This window comes from Condylura cristata, unplaced genomic scaffold, assembly GCF_000260355.1.
Source record: "Condylura cristata isolate star-nosed mole 26May11 unplaced genomic scaffold, ConCri1.0 scaffold00014, whole genome shotgun sequence".
In the NCBI taxonomy this organism is placed as follows: domain Eukaryota; kingdom Metazoa; phylum Chordata; class Mammalia; order Eulipotyphla; family Talpidae; genus Condylura; species Condylura cristata.
This window is the reverse complement of record NW_004567115.1, coordinates 45,211,780-45,226,851: the sequence shown is the minus strand read 5'-3', so window position 1 is coordinate 45,226,851 and position 15,072 is coordinate 45,211,780. Positions and strand designations below refer to the sequence as shown.

General features: G+C 37.7%; 1 protein-coding gene across 2 annotated transcripts in view; it reads left to right on the top strand.

Moving 5' to 3' along the window:
* The first annotated feature begins 475 nt into the window (after positions 1-475).
* GLRA3 (glycine receptor, alpha 3) overlaps positions 476-15,072 on the top strand; it is a 113,859-nt gene continuing 99,262 nt past the window's right edge. For both annotated transcript variants that reach the window (XM_004682407.1, XM_004682406.1), the window contains exon 1: positions 476-699. In XM_004682407.1, coding sequence (XP_004682464.1) covers positions 629-699 — 71 coding nt within the window. In that variant the 5' untranslated portion in view covers positions 476-628. The remainder of the gene's footprint in view (positions 700-15,072) is intronic.

Sequence of the window (15,072 nt, the reverse complement as noted above, 5' to 3'; positions counted from 1 at the left end):
TTTTTTTTTTTTTTTTTCCCCTAAAGGAGAGGTGCTAAGCACCACCTACCGCCGTGAGTGGCCCGTCACTCTGTCCCGCTGTGTGGTGATGATTGGCGGACAAGACTGTGTCGTCTGGCCCCGCCCCGCTTTCCTTTGCCGCGCTAGCGGTCTCGGGTTTTACCCAAAGGTGGAGACTGGAATTCGGGCGGGCGGCGCTTGGAGCAGGTGAAGAAACATCTCCTTTCTTGCTGCCGTTGATACTGCTGCTGCTGCGTGTGGTGGGTGTGAGTCAGAAAGGACTCTTTCTTTGCTTGTAGGGCTCCAACGAACTGTTGCCCTGAACCTAGGCACTCCAGACATTTCATCCCACCCCTTATTCTGTATTCACGGTACAATCACCTGTACATTTGTAACCCAGACCTTCCCCTTTGCTCAATGCTCATAGAAGGGGTGAACGCAAATTTTAGGTGTTGGAAAGAGAGGGCCTCCCTGGACTACGTGGAGCTGTCTAAGGTGCTGAAGCTTTCCAGTCATTTGCCTCTACCAATACAACACGGAGTTAGATTGTCCATTTTCATTCCCAGCTTTCTCGTTCCTCATGACTTGGATAAGGCTAATATCAGGATCGTGAATATCTCTGCGTATCATGGCCCACGTGAGACGCTTTCGGACATTAGTTTCGGGATTTTACTTCTGGGAAGCAGCACTGTTACTCAGGTGAGTCAACTTGCATTTAACAGTTGGACTACTAGGTTGCAACCACTTGTTATTGATGGAGTAATCATACAATTCTACATTGACTAGTTGAAAGTATCTCTTGAATAGTATTGTGTTCTAATCTAACTAACAGTTTATCTACTGAGATCTCTGGAAACATAACAACTTTGCTCTATTTTTACTAACTTGTGTTTTTTCATAACTGGCATCTCATTATTTGCAGCTGAGATTGCCCTAGAAAAATTATTTCCAAAACCTAGATTTTCCTTCTAAAATTGATTTTAGAATTGCCTTTTTACGAATTACAATTTAAGGCTTGTTAATCTCATTTTAAGAGTTACAGAACATTCGTTAATTAGAAATGGAACGTACTTTTATAAAAGGCAAAAGCTATAACACAGGCTTTTGCTGATCAGAGAAATTCTGAGCAATGTATTCAGAGGCTTAGAGAAATAAGTAAAAAGAGGTTTTGCAATTATTATTTGCTAATGAACTTAGTTCAGGTAAGACCTGGAGACAATATCTTAAAGGATCATATGTGTTCTATGTCAATAACAATAATTTTGAAGAAAGTAATATTATGAGAGCTTTGTTTTACAATGTGTCATTTTACTGTCATATCCAATAATATTTGGTAGACTTTCTTTATTTAAAATTAAAGATTAGACAAGAGACCAAGTAAATAACAAGAAAAATTTCATCCCTATTCTAATCACACAATGTATGGACAAGACGCTACTTTTATAGATTTTTTAAAGCACTTATATAAATTTTACTACTATCTCCTTAATGTCCATATTTATGACTCACAAGTATTTCAAGATGATGGAATTCAAAAGAAAGAATAATCAAGTATGTGTATACTGGTTTTTATTTGAAGAATGTAGATACTATTTTCTGGGTTTTTTTTTATGTCAATTGTCATCTTTGAGCACCTTAGAAGCATAGAGTACCTCATAAAAAATGTCCTACAAAAATTAGATTTTTTGATATGCTTGTAGTAACAGAAACTAGTTGTGAAGGTTATTATATTTTTGAAAGTTATTACTTTTTTTCTGAAGGGTTTGAACCATCACAAAATACAACATATTCAGTGAAAAATACCTTGATATGTCATAGTAAATTTTTATAGCACAATTGTCACAAATTGTGTCACAAATTTATGTATAGTGATCAGAATAAAATGTACAGAGCTTTCACATATGTGAAAAATTTATAAAAAAATAGAAAGTTATGAAGAATTGATCACTTTAATATATTTACTTTCAAATATCTTAAATGATAATATTCACACTTATTTTTTCAAAAAGTAAACAGAACTTAGTAGTTATTTAGATTTAGGAAGAGTGATGTCAATAACTAGAGTGTTACTTGTGTAATGGCAATAATATACTTCTTATAAATCAACCTTAAGTTTACAAATTTTATCATTACATCCTCTGATTTTATTAGTTTTATTGAAATTCACTATAATTGCATTTCAAATTGATGATCTGTTCATAAGAATTTATCTTTATTAATATTGAATAATTTCAGTTTAAATGCTTTTATGAATAATTCATAAATGTAGTCCCTTGATAAATACATAGCCAATATAGTTGTATGATATGTATATTCAAGTTTTTCATTCTTCTTTAATAAAGTGAGTAGTATTTTTCTCTATCCTAGACTAATCTTAGATGAGAGTTGTACTTCATTCTATGAAGAATTTTTATTATATGTAAAAAATAAATAAATAAATGTTTGCTTTCAGTGAGGGTCCTTTGCTATGATAAAGTAAAATTCCCTCTACTGGAATTATTTTGTAAATACATATCTTTATGAATACTGTCCCTTTTTTCAATAAGCATATTTCTGCTGTGCTAAGCAAAGAAGAAACACATAAGAAAAAAAAAGACAAAAAGATCACTTATACTAAACCACAAATCTAATTTCATGACTTAAAAACATAACATTTGGGGTAATTTGGAAATAGAAACAACAGAAAATATATATTACTACAGACTTTTTTTTCTGTAAGTTTTCAAAGATTTTAAACAATTTTATTGAGATAAAACATACATGTATAAAAGTGCACAAATAAACGTTTGCATGTAAGTAAAGTTTCACAAAAGTTACAACCCCCTGTGAAGGAGACCAGTGTATAAAGAAGTGGAATTGTCAATATCACAGAAGCACTCACATACCTCCCACCATCATTCCTTAAGTACTACCTTGCTCAAAGGTAATCACTATCCAAACTTACATAACAAAAGATACATTTTTTTCTCCTTTTGAACTTTTCATGAATACTAATTTGAGTATTGTAATTTATCCATTATTGTTTCTTGAGACATATATCCTTGTTGCTGTATAATATTCCAATATGTGAAAACATCATCCTATTGAGAAATATTTGGGTTTTTTTTAGGTTTTAGTAGAACTACTTTGAACATCATTAAAGCATGTGAATACATGTATTTGGGAACTGAATGGGCTAAGTTCAAGAATTTATCTAGAAGGTGATTACTGGACCATGGAGTTGTATAACTATGTTTAGTTGTACTAGATTTTTGTAAGTTTTGCAAAGTAGTTATACCTATTTATGCTCATATAAGTAATGTAAAAGAATTCCTGTTGCTGCTACCAGTATAAATTTTGACCATTGCAATATTGTTATAAAAAATTATATAAATTTTTGGATTACCACGGCACGCTCATAGTTTATGGTGGTGCAATTTCTACTCTTTAGTAAATGAATTCTATTAACACAAAAACAGTAGAGCAAAAATAGTTACTACTATGACACACTTAGAAATTCACTATCTTAGGTATAAGAAATGTAATTTTTAGAGGGAACTTTTTATAGAATAATTCTTTAAATACATTAAGAAACAAATATGTAAACTACAGGCATAAGAAATATGAATTTCCAAATAGTAAAGTTTTAAAAAGTTTCACACTGCTCAGATATTGCTGTATTATGAAACACTTCATGGCTTCTGGTTTCAGTTCTTTTATCAATAAAGGACAAAACACCAGTGTTCAACTTTCTTTGAAATGCAGATGAGTTGTAGTTATAAAGTTTTCAGAACAAATTCCACAGTAAAGAAACTGCCAAAATTATTTTGGTTGAATTGATTACTGGTATGACATAAAATTTTAATTTTCATTTTTAGAGCTTGATATATTTTTATGGAAGTATAGCTTGACATTTTTTATCTTTACTGTGCTGATCTGAACAGAGATTTGTTACTTGAATAAATTATGGTGTATTTTATCCAAAGCTGAATGTGAATTTCAGGTGTCATAACCACAAATAAAATGTTTCCTTGGTTTATTTCAAAATCTTAGAAAAAATTTTATCATATAATTTCTTGGTTTTGCTTTGGTATATTTTGGAAGATGGGGAAAATCCTTTTTAATGTTGACTCTTTTCTTCTATAAGATATTGAAGAAAAATATATGTCAGGAATCAACTTTCATAATGATTGCTCACATGCAGATATAATAACAAAATTCAGTACAGTTTGAAAAAATTGTGCTATAAGGTAATATTTCTTCTTTGTGTCTATAATCATACATTTTCCCAAGCTCAGAAATATCATGACTCAATCCTCTAGTCAATGCTTGAGTTTGCCCTGGAGATGCAGAAAGCTGCCTGCAAAAATATTTTCTCTTCTATGTCATTTTTTTCTCTTCCTTAACAAAAGGACAAAAACTATGTACTGAAACAAGTCAAGCAACAAGCATCTGTTCAATAAATAATATTAAGATAATAATATCTATTCACCAAATTTTGTGCACAAGTTTTTGAGTTGGATACAATTTTGCTATGGATAGATGATTGAGAAATGTTCACCTTTTCCATATGCAATGTAGAGTTTAGCAAAGAAGAAATACAAAGTGATAAACAAGAAAAACACAAGCAGCAATGTTTCAGGAAATAAGCTAGTTACCCAGAAAACTTGTGCTGGATCTTATAAAATGCTTGTTCAAGGGGTGTAAGTAAGACATGAAGAGAATATTCTGGGCAAGCTAACTATAGACACATGTAGTAATTTTAGGGGATGGTAATGGTTAAAAGCAGTTGAACAGTACTCAATTATTTTCCACTAATTAATATTGAGTTGAATCCACTAGTAAACCTGCAGAGATATGAGGTGTCACAACTTCCTTTCACAATGAAATAGAATAAGCTTAGAAGCCGATAACTTAATTATAATTGGCTAGATGTCATTACAGGAATGGTCTTGCAAGTTGGCCCAAAATCTCTCAATATGTCCTAATACGGTCATCATTTCATAACATATGTTAATCAAGCCTTCTGTAACATTGTAGCTAAATGTTTAGCTTAACATTAGGCTGTAATGTTAATCTTAAACAGTGATTATTCCACTTATATATCAATAAACCTGGAGGGAAGCTGTATAAATTCCTATCTCTCATAGGTATCACTTACATCAAAATTACAATTAACGATAAGATTGTGAATAGTAATTAGTAACTGTCACAATTATTTGAATGAATCATGGCCAAACACAAGACAAAAAAGATCATCTGCTTCTATTAGAATTTGGAGGCCATATTTGAATTTTATAACAATATGGTATCTTTAAAAATATCAGGTAGCAGATTTGGATTTTAGAAGAAAAGATTACATTGAACTTTGGGGTGCTTGATGTTGGAGAGTCTAGCAGTAGAACTTGGCATCTGGTGTCACCTGGGGATGTGTAGATAATACTTGTATTGTAAATTCAGTAGTTGAACTTTATGAAGGTGATCATGATTTGCACAAAGAAGAAACAACAGAGAAAACACATTCAATAAGTTTGAAACCTCAAGGCAAGCACAGAGAAGAAATAGTCAATCCACCCACATATCTAAGCATTTTGATTTGAACTCTATTTAAATATATTTTACTTGGAGTTAAAACTAAGTCAAGTCATGTGTCTGAGACCCCATGAAAGAGATATGATCAAGCAAATCTGTTTAGAAGATATTATCCGTTCTGAGAAGAGGTTTTAAAACACTTTAATGGGACACATCTAGTAGAAAAGTAATGGATTTGCCTCTCTTTAATTTAATTGTTGAATGATGGATTATATGATGGATTCTAACGAGTTATTTTTCCATTATTGTCTGATAAGGAGATGAAATTAGATACTTTAACATTTTTCCTAATTGCCCCAGAATTGTAAAATTATAATACCATAGAATACTGTAAACTCCTCTCTATATGATATATGAGTGTGTATATATGTGTGTGTGTGTGGGTGGGGGTGGGTGGGTGTGTATGTATGTATGTTTGTATGAGTATGTATACTTCGCTGTTTTTCTCTGCTTCTATTGTCAGGAGGAACTCTGAGAAAGCTTTAGTATTATTTTCTTTACTCCTAATTATTTTTTGTCTATGGTCATCTGTTTACCCACTTGCCTCTTATTTCTGTTTTCATACTCAGAACACTTTCTAGCATAGTATTTCCTATTCTACTGTGTTCTATTTCCCCATCACTCACCTGTGCCTCGCTAATTCCTATTTTGGAATCCACCCCACCTTTACAGAAGGAACAGTACTGAGTTTGCTTGTTCTGATGCTCATAAATTGTCACCTCCCCAGGCAGGCTTCAGGGTAGAAGTGGGTGAGGGGAAGATGACTCCAAGTCCCTGTGCAGCAGTGGGCGCCTGGAGGCACCGCTAGAGCAGCACTGTGTAGCAGCGGCTGAGGCAGCTTCTTATTTGCTAGTAAACTTGAGTACAAAAGTGGGGCCATGGCCTAGCTGGTGCCACAGGGGGTTAAAGCACAGCACCAGGAGGCTGTGGTACCGCTGTAGCACGAGTTCAATCCCCACTCAGGGAGCTGACCCACGTGGCTCAGCAGACCTCTCCTATGTCGCCATTGCTCCCCTCAGCAGTGTGTTTCAGTCCATCTGCCTGTTCTGTGCCCCACTCTGCCTCTGGTGAATCTTCTCACCCCCTGCACCTCTGGTCTAGACTCCAGTTCTGTATGCAAAAGTAAATAATTTTTTTTTTAAGATTTACTTATTTATGCACACAGAACTGGGGTCCAGGCCAGAGGCTCAGGGGTGGTGAGAGGATTCACCAGAGACAGAGAGGGGAGCAGAACAGGCAGATCGACAAAGTACACTGCTGAGGGGAGCAGCGGGCGGGTCAGGAGATGTCTGCCGCACCATGTGGGTCACCTCCCGGTCGGGAATCGAACTCTTGCTGAAGTGGCTTTAGCTTCTCAGTGCTGTGCTTTAACCCGCTGCGCCACCAGGGAGGGCTCAAAAGTAAATAAATCTTTAAAAAAGAGAGAGAGAGAGAAAGAGAGTAAGAGAATACAAAGGGTTGTATTCTCATTACTTGATTAGGAAGAAAGTACCCTGATAAGCTCCTTTATAGTCAAGTGTTCTGTTGAAGTTAATATAAATATGTTATTGTCAATCTATAGCATTTACATTCTATTCTATGATTAGAAGTCTGAAGACTAGCATTTAATTACTGGCAAATTAAATGAAACAAAACCCACGAAAACAAGAGATTTATTTTTATTGTTTTGTAAACAGACAACTATATTCCTGATGAGGGAAAGAAACATGAAGTATAGACAATACAAAAATGTAAAAAAAAAAAAAATTGATCTCTATAAATTACTTTCTTATCAAAAAATTAATGACATTATTATGTGTTACATGATACTTTCCACCAGTTCTTCAATCTTTACTTTTCAGGAAGGGAGTTACTTTTAGCTTATTAAAACATAAGTGCCCATCTCTATATGGTATACAGGATATAGTATATCCTAGTACTTTTTGAGAATAAATGAATTTCTGTGTCCTCAACTTGCCTCTTCTGTCATATATTGGAAAGAATGGAGAAAAGTGAGGATTATGTGGATGAAACTATTAGAAATTTCCTTCAGCTTTTTGTTGTTTCTTTGTAACAATCTTAAAATACTTTAAAGATAATGAAGTACTTTTATCTCTCTGAAGTTTAGGGTAGCTCTCTCTTTCAGCAAATCTTAAATAGGAAAAGAATCATCAAAGACATTGGTTCTGTTGGCTCGGCTTGGGTCTCTTGAGACTGTTAGGGAATTAGGTTTTATGTGTAGCTTAAATATTTCCCCTAAAAATAACATGTGGGCTTGAAATGCTGCTCTGCTTCAAAACACTAAAGTATGTCAAATTGTCTACATAGTTTTGTACGGTTCTCCATGTCACTTGCTGCAAAAATTATTCAGAAAAAGTTAAAAAAAATGCAAACTCAAAAATATATTCAATGTAGTAAACAGAAGATGAAATCCATACCTCTATAAGAAATAGCTTATTTCTGATGTTTTCTAGATTGATTTTTCTTGTGTTTTTTTTCTCTCTCTCTTGCATGCATTTGTGTACATGTTTCAAAACAAGAAGAAATTTGGGGAAAGAAGACTCCATGCTCCCCAGTCCCATTTAACTCTGGGCAGAACTGACCTGCCAGGGGAGACAGGTGAGCTTAGAAAGAGAAAAACAAAGAAAGTGCTCTTGATTTTGTGATCTAATTTGCACCCTGGTGCTGCTGGAAAGGGACTCATGGAGGAGAGACACAGAGTTGGAAAGACAGATGGGTGAGAGGCACGTGGGAGCTGACAGTGGCAGCTTTTATCTTGATGTGGTATCTCCCTTGGTCCCAGCTTTCTGGGACCTTCTTCAGAACTCCTTTCTATGGTTCCCCCTAGAAGGTGGCTTAGCCTTGTGGGAAACTTTCAGGTCTCAACAACCCTGCTTCGGGCTGATCCTGTTTGTCTTGGCATTTGCCAATGAGGGAATGAGTAATTTGGGATGTTTTATTGGGAAACTAATAAACTTTCTTCTCCTCTTTCTACACTAAGATTATGCTTTGCCTTTGTATGCATGGAGGTCAGATCCCTTAAGAGCACACACACCATTTATTTGTGGGTTCCATGGGTATCCTTCAGTCACATCACTTTTTGGGTTAGATCTCAGTTCTATCTTCAAAGGGCTGAGTGACTTTTCTGTAGATTGTGTAGTGGCTGTATTGGAATGTGCTGCCTTATTGCTGTAATGTGGGCAGTTTCTCCATCTACAGAGCACAAAGTTTTTCTCTACCAGTATACCCCTTAAGTTGAAGGTCCTCAGTCTTGTTCATGCTTGAAAGTGCTTGTGAGTCATCTACAGGGCTTGATAAAATGCAGTTAAAATGCAGTAAATAAGTCTGTGTTAGCATTCAGCATCTACAGCTCCACTAACCTTCCAGGTACATGGTTATTGGGGAGCAATGCTCTAGATGGGGAGGGCTTTCCAAACCACCATGTCCCGGTGGGGGGGGCTGAAGTATGCTAAGTTTTCCATAATTGCCTGTAGGTGGGAGCTGGAAGAGCTAGAACCAGGCTTGATGACTCAATGAGTCCCCAAGCTTGTTTGTTCACCCCAGTTGTAAGTGAATGGTCCCCCCCAAAAGGGGAAATTCCTGTTTCCCTGCCCCACCCAAAGGAGGGTGGAGCTGAGCCTGGAGAAGAAAGAGAGGAGACTGAAGAGGAAGGAAGCAGGATGGAGAGCCAGAGGGAGGCACATGAAGCAGAGACTTGTGAAGAAGTGGCTCTTGTTTCTTGGCCCTGGAATAGTTGAAACAGATAGGATGAGAGAGCTGTGGGGAGATTGATGATAACAGCGTTTATCTTGATTTTGATTTTGCTCTTTTCTTCCCAGGATTGTCTAGCCATTTCTGACCCTTTTCTGTGGGTCCCCGCCAGAATGTGCTTCATACTTGCCACAGGTTTTCAGGCCTTGCTTTGGGCCAATTCCATTTGGATGAACTTTTACCCACGAGGGGATGGGTGACTTCAGGTGTTTGATTTAGAAACTATATTCTTTGTCTTTTCTGTATTGCACACTCTTGTATTAAAGTTCCTTTCCATTAAAGGTCTTTTATGTTTGGTCTTAATACAGCAGGTGGCAAGACCTATTTAAAGCAGGCAGGTTTGGGGGCTCAGGGGTGCCCCTCTCATTGCCTGTAACACAATAGGAAGCACTTCTGTGTGCTCAAGTATAAAAGTGCTGGAAGTGTTGCCCCAGGATTCTGGCCACCAGGATTCTGGACATGTAGCCTCAGCATCTCAGGGCTCACATCTTCTGTAACTGGACAGCCCATAAGCATGGCATTCTATATCTATCTGGAAATTATAATACCTCTCCCAGAACTCTGGAATGCTCCTTTCTTGTTCTATTTTTGCCATGGTGTTATTGCTCACCCAGTCACTACTGGTACGAATAAGAGGACAGTCCTAAATGATTCTCTTTTTTTTTACTAATTAGCAGGCAAGTCTTTTTCTGTCATTTCTCACATCTACTTTCATGGGGGGGGGGGGAAGGAAATCCCCTAGTGCTTTAGCTTTACTGTGACTGTTCCAACAATCAAATTAAGCTTGGATAGATTAGTAGAAGAAAAAACATTTAATTTTGTGCATAAGGAGATCCCATGTAGGCGCCAACTCTAAACCCAATGGGAGGGATGATGAGGATTGAGCAGCTCTGAGTTGGCATGATGGAGTATTGAGGATGGGGGTCTTATATCAGGAGAGGAAGACTAGATGTTTTGTAATTATACATGCGCCTCTGTCACATTTTTGGTAAAAATGCTAATAGCCTCACTTTTTAAAAAGAGATTTATTGATTAATGCATACAGAACTGGGGTACAGGCCAGAGGTGCAGGTGCTGTGAGAGGATTCACCAGAGACAGAATGGGGCGCAGAACAAGCTGACTGATGAAATACACTGCTGAAGGGAATAGCAGGCGGGTGGGTCAGCAGAGGTCTGCCATGGCATGTGGGTCACTCCCTGGGTGGGGATTGAACTCATGCTGAAGTGGCTTTAGCTTCTTAATGCTGTGCTTTAACCCACTGCACCACCAGGGAGTAATAGCCTCTTATTTTTTACTCTTCTGCATTGGAGGTCAGGTTAAGGTAGTGATAAAATTTGTCCTAAATAACCAGGGCCTCTATTGACCCCCAAGTGGAAATAATCCACATGCCAAAGACCCCTTTCCCACTTGGCAAGTTCCCTATGCTTCGGTGAAGGGCTGAGTTCCTTCCGGAAGAACAGAAAACCAGAGCTGGAGCCTCGGGTTTCTCTTCCAAGTTAAATAAGCACCTTCATTTACAACTGAGTGGCCAGACTTGGCTGCTGGACAGGCGAATTTGCCAAAGAAACTGGGAAAGCCTTGGCTCTTTGAAGTGCCTTTAAAGAGAAGTCTCTTTCTCTTTCCTGGCGTCTGGAAAGCAGCAGAGGTGAGCAGAATCACAGCATCTACCGTGGGTCACAAGGAGGGAGCTGTCTAGGTCAGGCAGCAGACAGACAGGGACATGGAAGGAAAGGGCAGTGAGTGCCCCAAGCAGAAGCAGGCATTCGGAGCGATCACCTCAGGACCGGTTTGTCACCTCCTTGTCTGTCACCAGCCGTTAACTCAAGCCCAGGCAGCAAAATAAGTTCCAGCTCCTTGGCAAAAATTTCCACCAGGCCGTTTCTCCCTGCCACCTAGGCCTATAAACCACCCACCTGCCCCTTCCTCAGCCAGACTTCTGGGACTCCACTCTGGGTCTTCAGAACCTCACCAGGGAGGGCAATCAAACCCTGCTGGGACAGCCTGACCTCTGGGTCTTTCCCTTGGGAAGGAAGCTGACAGAAAACCCCATGGCACAAGAGGTTGGCTGTGCCCTGACTGAGCCCCACCCCACTCTTGGCCTGCTCACATGCACAGAGTTTCTTTTTGTTTACTTGTTTGTTTTTTGAGACAGAAAATCATGTTGCAATATTATGGCACGTCATTAGCTGCACTAACACAGCAAAGGCTATTCTGTTCATTCCAGTTTACTTTCTTGTCATTCAACACCTCTCACATCCACCGTGGGTTTTAGAAAAAAAGTAGATTTTTATAATAAAAGCTGTGACTATTACATGAAGTGAAAAATCCTAGCAGTGTTAAAGAAAGATGATCTTGTTTCTGATTGAGAGAGGAGGAGAGAATAACCGTTTGTCACAGAACCTCACAGAAGAGTTTTGGGAATGAAGAATGACTGATAATATCAAATGCCATAAAAAGAAAATGTATGCAAGATAATTCAAGTTAATCCATGATTTTTTTCACATACATTTTTTTATTTAAAAAAAATACACCTGCGAATAGATGTCAGCATAAGATAGTATGATGAATTTAAGAGAAAAGGTGAATTTAAGTTCCTTTTATTCGAGAGACTACTAGACAGAGCAGTAATGGAGGGCACTGATGAAGCAGGCATCTATTGATTTGCTATTTATTTATTTTTTAATTTTAATGAAAAGAAAAGACATTTGTGTTTGTTTACAGATTAGAGGGAAGAAATCTAGGAAATGCTTAGAAAAATAAAAGAGAGATAAAAGGGAAGGAGCAAAGTCACTGCTAAAATGAAAAAGAAGAGTTTTAAGAACAATCACTGAATGGTAGTTTTTGAACCCACGAGTGTTAAGTCTTTTTCTGGGACTAGATAGGTGGTGAGATTAGATACAGAATGTGACAGACTATAGATATGGGGGTTGTGATTCCATAATTCAGCAGCTAAATGAGCAATTACCTTTTTGAAGTAGGAGGCAAGGTCATCATGTGTGATAAAGATGAATAATGAAACAGACAGTTGAAGCTGCATCAACGGTTAGAAAATACAGAAAGGTCTGCATGTCCTTGGACCCTGGCTGGGAGATGCTCACAGCTCCCTCAGGACTCAGGGGAGCCTCCTTACAGCAGACCAGATGCACCTGTGGCTGCAGAGGAAAGGAGTCATTCAAATGGTACTGAGTTCAGTAGTAAAACCAGAGGTGGAATCCCTATCATCCAGTCCAGATTAATGGCTTATTTTCTCAAATGAGCATTGCATTTCAGGCTATAGGTAAGCAGGAAAGGAAGTGACCCATCTCTCCTTAAAAGATGAAATATGGGCCCTCCCTGGTGGTGCAGCAGGTTAAAGCACTGCACTAAGAAGCTTATGCCAATTCCGCATGAGTTTGATCCCCGCCTGCCCTGGAGGAGATCCTCATGGCGCAGCAGACATCTCCTGAACCGCCCGCTGCTCCCCTCAGCAGTGTACTTCCTCGATCTGCCTGTTCTGCTCCCCACTCTGTTCCTGGTGAATCCTCTCACCCTCCACATCTCTGGCCTGTACCCCAGTTCTATATGAATAAATAAATAAATCTTTAAAAAAAAAGATGAAATGTGACTCAATTTGAATATTCCTATTAATATCTTCATTGAAAACTGTAAGAACGAGATCCACTTGCAAAGTTTGTACTGTTCTCATAGGTCTGCACCCAATCACCAAGTTTGCCAGCACTGGCACACATTTAATTCTCAACCTTTTAAACCATTTGCCTTTGGGCCCTCCCTGGTGGCTCAACAAGTTAGAGCCCAGCTCTATGAAGCTATCTACAAGTACGGCAGGAGTTCCATTCCCTGGCCAGGGAGCTGGACCCACATGGCACAGCAGATCTCTCCTACCTCACCCACTGCTCCCCTCAGCTGTACATTTCAGTCAATCTGCCTGTTCGGCTCCCTGCTCTCTCTCTGGTGAATCCTCTCACCCCTTACACCTCTTGTCTCTACCCCAGTTCTTGTATGCATGGATAAATAAATCTTTTTTAAAATAAATCCTCTGCTTTTGCATCTTGGACATGGCTAGCCATTTCCCAGGGATTGTGTTTTGCTTGATTAAAGGAAATCATATTCCCTATTGTCATAGGAACAAGCTTCTATAACCTAGAAACATTTAAAACCCCTTCGTTTCCTGGGGAGCTATTCACATTTTGTCCAATATAGTTTACCCATGTAGATAGAAGCAAGGTGAAACGTGGGGAGAAAGTGAAGGAGTTGGGGTCAGGGGAGAAGACAGGGAAGGGTGAAAGAGTGAGTAATCCCAGCTGAATATCAGTTGCAAGTGCTATAATCAGTGATTGCATTCTGCTAACATCTTTCTCTCTCTCTCCTTTTTTTTTTTATTTTATGAATCCTTTCTTTTCTCATTTTTGTTAATCCTGGCTTTATAGAGACACACATGCTACATCATGTGGCCTGACTTTCTGAATTATGTCTTACTGTTCCAACTCCTGTTGCAAAATAGACATGACTTCCTGTTGAATGTAAAGTCACCCCTTAGATACAGGTATTGCCATTGTTCTTCCACTGGACTGTGCAGGAGAGAGTGGTCTCTCTCCTACTTTTTAAAAAGAATATAGTCCAGTGAAAACCTTAGTAGATTGGCAAATTTTCACTAGAGTAAAATTGAATAACAAAGTTCTCATTGCTATACTTAACTTTTCTCACTTCCGATTTTATTTTTATTTTTTTTCTATTACTTCTTCCTGCATGCTGGCCACTTCTCTTTCCTTACTGAAATTGGCCAGGCAAGCTGGCTTCCTGCACCACAGAACACTTGACATTGAAAAGTGACGTTAGTGTATAGACATTTACAGTCAAACGAAAGGGAATATTGACCATAATCTGAGTCAGACAGTACTCTGCTGGGTTCAGTATTGTTTAGGAAAAGAAACTTAGCATGACTCCATTTTAATATTCTGTATAAACATCTCTTTTCAAGTTCACCAGTGCTTTAAAATATCAGACGTGTTTTGAATGTCTTGAATCTTATTGATTTGAGGATTATAAAAATGCATTTTGTTAGTAGGCATAGATTCAAGCACAATTAGTTGAAAATAGAAAGTAGAGCCCAAAATAAAGCAGTACAACCTCTGCTGTATTGTTTCCTTTGTAAATATCTACAATAATTAAGATTTAAGCAAAAAGATAATCTTTGTATCATTCATCTCTGACTGGTGGGATTAAGGGTTTTTTTTTCTGGTTTGCATTGAATTTCTATATTTTTGCACAATGCATATAAATTAAAGTGAATCTCATACAATATTTTTTTAACCAAGTTTTGTGCCTTTTGTATATTGTAAAGGACTAAGAGGTGTTTTGCTTAATAAGATCCTACATTTTCTTCATCAGTTATAGAAAAATGGCCTTGAAACTATTCAGGAATTTTTTGATAAGTTAAACTGGTTGAGGATTAGTTGGAATATAAGTGATCAAATGCTCTTGAATTGATCCACACTTTCTCAATGTAAGTTCTACAAAGATTCTAAACATTATAGCAAACACTATTTTAATACTAATCTCAAGGCTTTAACTATCACACTTTTAAAATGTATTTGTTTGCAACTCTCCTTTACTCAGCTGTCCTCCCAAACAATAACCACTTTGATTGATTTTTTTTATTTTTTTTTTTAAAGATTTATTTATTTATTCATACAGAACTGGGGTACAGGCCAGAGATGGTCATCATGTGTGATAAAGATGAATAATGAAAC